Source organism: Garra rufa, chromosome 9 (assembly GCF_049309525.1).
Source record: "Garra rufa chromosome 9, GarRuf1.0, whole genome shotgun sequence".
Classification (NCBI taxonomy): domain Eukaryota; kingdom Metazoa; phylum Chordata; class Actinopteri; order Cypriniformes; family Cyprinidae; genus Garra; species Garra rufa.
Window position 1 is genome coordinate 27,254,332 of NC_133369.1, and position 6,624 is coordinate 27,260,955.

Sequence of the window (6,624 nt, forward strand, 5' to 3'; positions counted from 1 at the left end):
TTGTCACTGCGTGCCGCTTGTAGTGTGAACGGGGCTTAAGTCCCATGCAGCAGTGCAGCAAAATGAAGCACGTTGATGGGCGTGCTTTGGGCATGTTTAGCATGAGAATCCAACTCTTTAACAGTGTAAATAGCTTAACATGCATGAAACAGCATTGGACCCCCCTTTGAATGTGATTTTCTCAATATTTAGATTTTTTGCACACAAATATTTTCCTATCCTGACAAACCATACATCAATGGAAAGCTTATTTATTCAGCTTTCAGTTGATGTATAAATCATAATTTCAAAAAATTGACCCTTATGTATTGTATTCCAATACTAAAAAAGCCATACGCACACATTATGCACTAAGAACAATGTATCTTTGATGCAGTCTCTCATGTGACTGCTTTGTCTGTGTAAATGACAGCATGATTGAATCCTCTCATTTTATAGGCATCACATGCTTGACAATGACTATTCTGTAATACTGAGAATTGCATAAACATGTTTGATGAAATATAACTTTCTTTTAGTCATGAAAGCTCATATGCTTAGTCATCATTCACCTGATAAACTGTGGGATTGAGGGAGCAACATGGACATGAATAGTGGTGAGGGGGAAATTAAAAAGAGACTTCCAGAGTGCATGACTAAGCCCGGGAAAGGCCGTGCATTGAGTACTGATAAAGAGAGGAGAAGAGGGGGAGTGCATGCTGTCTAATGAGGTAAAGGGGTGGGGAGCTTTAAAGAGAGCGGGGAGAGAGATTGAACTGCCTGGACTTTCACTTTCAGTGAGCAAACTGCCTCCATACGCTTTGCCTACAACAGATCAAATGTCTTGCTCACTCGCATGCCAGCTGGAAATTTAAAGCTTCAAAACAACCTGATTGAAAAGGAAAAAGGAAAGTTGGAGTAAAAGAAACAGGAAAGTGAAATCTCACAGGAAGCAGAGGAGTATCTTGTTGTATATCAGAGGACTGGGAATTTCCAAGTGTCTGAGTGGGATTGAACCAGAGGGTCAGTATGGAGAGCAGATGTGGGATTGAGGAGAAAGTGCAGCAGTGAGAGGAAAAGATAGTAGTTTCTGAAGAGGCAGCACTGAGACTGAGATTCTTCCATAACCTTTCTGCAGCAATCTGTCGTGCAAAAGGACTTGGTTAAGAAGAACATGGGGAATATGGCCCACATTGGCCGGTAGAAGCATGTCACCAACAGGTAATGTGATACGCGTGCAGCACTAACGAAGGTCTGTCAATTGATGCGCGTATTAAACGCTTGCATTAGAGAGTGTGTGTGCTGTTTGCGACATTAAGAGAACAAAACGCGTGGGTGTGTTGAAAATGTTACGGCTTTTAATGCTCTGAGCCCACATTGTTTGCCTTTGCCTTACAGTGCTCTTACTTCTATCAATATTGACTGTTCAAGGAAGTGGGTGCGATGATTTTATGAAGACGACGATAAGAAATCTGCAAGACTCTATACACATTGAAAAAACGTCCGGATTCGTGAGTTTCGATTTTTAAGAACCCCTTGTTTACTAGAAAGTTCGCAATGGCATGTATGTGTCCCGTGTCGTTTTGTACTGACCTTACTGTTGTTTTGCAGTTTTGGTAACGTGCGAGAAGCCCATGCATATTGAATAGCCTAAATAATTCTTTAATAAATGCTGTAAAATGTGACATTGTAACATATGTTGCAGCCACAAGTGTTTCCAAAGAACTACGTCGTGTCTCACTATTTCAACGACAGCGCGCTGTGCAATGAGCCGGTAAGAATGACAGTTCATCGGGTCAGTGATGTGATGCTCTTTCTGTTTTCTGATTCAGTTTATTTGTTCTAAAATAGACTGTGCAGCTCGGTTACAGACAATAAGTTTAATAAACGTAATGAACCTGCTTTAGGTTTCTGGATTAAATGGGATTTTTATATTTTATGGGGCCTACTAAATCAAAAATGTAAATGTAAATGAATGAATGAGTGAACTTCTGAAAGATTGATCTTGGAAAAAATATAAAGGATCCCTAATATGGTCAATTCTTTCATTGTTTTTTTTTTTCTTTTTTACATTTTTACTGAACTGTACCATACATTTTTCCTATGGTGTGACATTACAAAAATTAAGGGGGAAAAACCTCTTAATAATATATAAATAGCATGAGAGATATTGATCTTCATTGTTAAGCACTTATTTTTATATAGTGTTAATTATTTATTATGAAATTATAATTAACATTTTTTTTTCCCAATGACTTGTTGGTCAATTTCAAGACAAACTTTGCTGTCATCTGTTCAAAACTGCTGAAAATTATATAATTTATAATTGATATTTATATCTCCCCTATTGCAATACTTAAATGAACACTCCACTTTTTTTGGAAATAGGCTCATTCTCCAACTCCCCCGAGTTAATAAGTTGAGTTTTACCCTTTTGAAATCCATTCAGCCCTTTTCCTGATCTGGTGATATCACTTTTAGCATAGCTTAGCATAGATCATTGAATCCTATTAGACCATTAGCATCGCGTTCAAAAATGTCCTGTTTAAAACTTGACACTTCTGTAGTTATAACGTGTACTAAGACCGGTGGAAAATGTAAAGCTGCGATTTTCTAGGCCGATAAGATTAGGAACTACACTCCCATTCCGGCGTAATAGTCAAGGAAGTTTGCTGCCATAACATGGCCAAGTTTTAAATAGGACAAATATCGAAACTCGGTCATTTTTGAAAGCGATGCTATTGGTCTAATAGGATTCAATGATCTATGCTAAGCTATGCTAAAAGTGATATTGCCAGAACAGAAGAACAACTGAATGGGTTTCAAAAAGGTAAAACTCAACTTATTAACTCGGGGGAGAGTTGGAGAATTTCCAAAAAAAAGTGGAGTGTTCCTTTAACTGTTTTTTTTAAATATTTTGAGATAAAAACAAATCTGTGGTTCTTTTATGTGTCACACCATAGGACATTACATTACACTAAAGGACAAAAATGGTAGTTATTAGGGTATTTCTATTTAATTTTGAACATGTCAAAGAAGAAAGAACATTTAATTTTGACACAAACAATATTACCATGTGTTTTTAAACAAAACTAAATAATTTTAATCAATTTTCATCTCTTAGTCAATCAGTATGTTACTGAAACTCTTCTAGCTCCCCGGCTGCATGTGCAGCACAGCTAAATATGATTGATATTCATTATTTTCATGACACTATATAACAGTACAATTTTCTTCAAAAACATCACAAAATAGTTTAATTCACTGTAATTATTGCATTTAAGAACACTGAAAAAACTAGAAGAAAAAGGAGTAAAACAAATCTTATTTGTGACCATGGACCACAAAACCAGTCATAAGGTTAAATTTTACAAAACTGAGATTTCAAGCTCAATAAATAAGCTTTCTATTGATGTATGGTTTGTTAGGATAGGACAATATTTGACCGAGATACATCTATTTGAAATCAGAAATCTGAGGATGCAAAAAAATCAAAATACTGAGAAAATCACCTTTAAAGTTGTCCAAATTAGGTTCTTAACAATGCATTTTACAAATCAAAAATTACATTTTGATATATTTACAGTAGGAATTTTACAAAAAATCTTCATGGAATTTGATCTTTACTTAATATCCTAATGATTTTTGGCATAAAAGAAAAATCTAAAATTTTGACCCATGATATGTATTTTTGGCTATTGCTACAAATATACCTCAGCGACTTAAGACTGGTTTTGTGGTCCAGGGTCACATTTAATTATTTAAAATGCTTCTTAAAGAGACCTTGTCCTTTGGTGTGACATCTTTGTCCTGTGGTGTGACAGTATAGGCGTCACACCAGTGGACATTTCAGCCTTTTGTGTCAATTATTGACCTTGCTATTCCGAGCTAACCTGTCATAGCGGTTACCAAGACATATTTGCATCATTTTCCATGATTATGTAGTTTAACATACAGTTTTTAACTAACAAATATAATTTAGGGGTGTCACACCAAAGGACAACACAACATAACACTTTTGTAGTGGTTCCAAAAAAGTTAAATATTTGAACAATTCTGAGACCAAAATTGACCAAGTGCACATGTCATGGGGTTGACGGGGGGCTTCAGTAACACGACCTTGAATGGGGTCCTTCAACTCATTAAAGTTTTCTCTGGAATTGTCTGATTTAAATTCAGGATATGGTGCTGTACCAGAGGACATAATTTTCAGAGACACAATGTATAAGTTCCTACACTTCCAGAAATATATGGATGGATTGCCATTTACTGAAATAGACACTTTTACAAGTATGCCAGAGTTATGTATTAAAATTGGTATGCTTTTCTTTTTAATTTATAAAAGCTGGAATTTACAAAACCATGCTCCAGTCACACCATATGACAATTTTAAGATTAGGCTCAAAAAAAAAAAAAAATCAAATAACACTGTCCATGCAAGACAAAGAAATGTTTAACCATTTACTGCATTTTTAATAACTACAGTATTATTTATATTCATTTTTATCTTGTGGGAAAACTGTTTTAATGATTTAGAATGATTTAATGACTCAAAATAGTTAAAAATGTCATAACTATTTTCAGTCATTACATCATTTCAAATCATTAAAACAGTTTTTCCCAGATTAAAGCAGATAGATACATTTCTAAGAGCTTGTAATTATATGTAATTGAACATGTAATTAAACTAGATATTCATGTCAGCTTGACTATCCTTATGTGTCACTGACCCAAATATAAAATGTTTAGCAACTAATTTTGCTCTAAGTAGCTAAATGTCCAATTACACCTGTATTTTTTCTCTCTCTCTTTGTGAGTTTAGTGCTGTGTGTTCATTGCTGCTGCGTTCCTGTCTAATTCCTGGATTCAGCTCCTCCAGCACCTCAATAGAGTTCACCTCAAATACAGTTTCATCAGCGAGCTGATTTACACATTGGAAAACATAGCAAAAGAGGTATATTGTCATACACTCTCAGAAAAAAGGCTCAAAAGACAGCTTTTGGGGTGGTACCCTTTTTAAAAGCTACACTTTTGTACCTTATTTACCCTTAAATTGTGCATATTAGTGCCAAAATGGTACATACTTGTTTCTTTTGAAGAAATACTACAACTTCTGTAACTTTTTATTTTCTAAGAATGTATAAAATGTTTATAAAATGATTGTTAAACACTGTCTTCATGCCATACTTCTTGCTACTATACTGTTTTTCCTGATGCACAACACATTTTTCATTCTTGATTGTAGGTTTGATAGATTGTAGATCTCATGGTTAGTGTTTTTTCTATCTTTTTATAAACAGAAAATTCCAGATCTTCCAGATATCTCTGCTTTCCCATCTGTTCAGTCGTCGCCTGAAGGTCTTCTCTCCTTCACCTCATCCCTCTTCACACGATGGCTCAATTTGGATTGTGCTTTTGGAGAGCATCACTGCATCTTCCCCACGCCAAGTGAAGAGGAGGAAGAAAGTCCTCCATCAGAGGAGGATCAGAATGTGCAGAACCATGAAGCGGTGGATGAGCAGCAGCCTGTGATAGAAGGAGAGACAGGTAAAAGACAGCTCGACCAAGGTCCGACAAACGGCTACAGTGAGTCACTTTTCCTAGGTTTCTCTCACTGGACCTTTTCTGTTCTATGGATAACATCAAGTCTGATCTGGTAAAAGTTGAGAAATCTGCTTTAAAAATGCCACAAAACTTGGCCAAAAGGAGGCTTCACTTCAAGGACAGCTACAGTAATTCACTGTTGTTTTATGCTGATTAGCATTTATACGAGATTTCAGAGAAGTTGCTCTCTAGCTCATGATTTCTAGATGGATCCATGTGTGTTGGAGAAAAGGGATGATTTGGAAACAGACACATGGCCAATATGATGTTCTCTTTCTTCTGCATCATGTCTTTGCACTGATTGTTTCTATCACTTACACAGTGTTTCTGTCATCTTATACAGTGAATTATGTGTCGTCTATGATAATGCAGGTTTATACCTGTTGACTGAATGTTTTAACATTGAATGTAGTGAAAAAGTAAAGAATACATGAAGCCAAAATCCTCAGTTTAGCGCTCGGTGTTCAAGAGGAAACAACTACACTCATGTACTACAGTAAATGCAAGCCATATTAAATAATACTGTAGCATAGGAAGCTTAAGCAAGCTACTTTCTGAAAAAGAAAAGACATTTGCAAAAAGGTTACATAAGTCATGTTTACAAGTATTGTTGTCTTGCCTTAGAGAAGGTTACTACAAGCAATGTTTTACTCAAATGAATTTAACAATCTGTCTGTTTTTGGTGTACATGTGTTGTCTGTTTTTAAGTGTAGCTTTTATATATAAATAAAATCTTCTTCAAATTAATTCAGTGTTTGCATGAACTGACTATACTCTTTTGTTTGTCAGAGTGTGTGTATGAGGACTTTCTCTAGTATCAGCTGGATGGAGAGACTTGCAGATGATGGCACAAACAACAGGCCACTACAGAGACCTTTTGTTCACACAGTTTTGCTGTTCTACCGCAATATAGCCTACAGCTGGTGGCTGGCACATCTCGAAAACACATAAAACACACTTACCCAGTCAACATGCAATAAATTACATTTTAGCTACATATTGTTAAAGAATATTGTTCATAAAGTTGAGGACTTTACCCTG

General features: G+C 35.7%; 1 protein-coding gene across 1 annotated transcript; it reads left to right on the forward strand.

Moving 5' to 3' along the window:
- The first annotated feature begins 697 nt into the window (after positions 1 to 697).
- LOC141342829 (uncharacterized) lies at positions 698 to 6,330 on the forward strand. The gene is made up of 5 exons (XM_073847388.1): positions 698 to 1,200; positions 1,378 to 1,490; positions 1,685 to 1,753; positions 4,802 to 4,933; positions 5,280 to 6,330. Exons 1-5 carry the CDS (start codon positions 1,188 to 1,190, stop codon positions 5,637 to 5,639), a joined length of 687 nt encoding a protein of 228 aa, XP_073703489.1. The 5' UTR covers positions 698 to 1,187; the 3' UTR covers positions 5,640 to 6,330.
- The last annotated feature ends 294 nt before the right edge of the window (positions 6,331 to 6,624 follow it).

What these genes read in the sequence shown, in the direction of transcription:
- LOC141342829 (XM_073847388.1), top strand. An exon ending in GCGCGCTGTGCAATGAGCCG is followed by an intron (nt 1,754 to 4,801) that starts GTAAGAATGACA and finishes TTGTGAGTTTAG; the next exon opens with TGCTGTGTGTTCATTGCTGC. An exon ending in TGGAAAACATAGCAAAAGAG is followed by an intron (nt 4,934 to 5,279) that starts GTATATTGTCAT and finishes TTTTATAAACAG; the next exon opens with AAAATTCCAGATCTTCCAGA.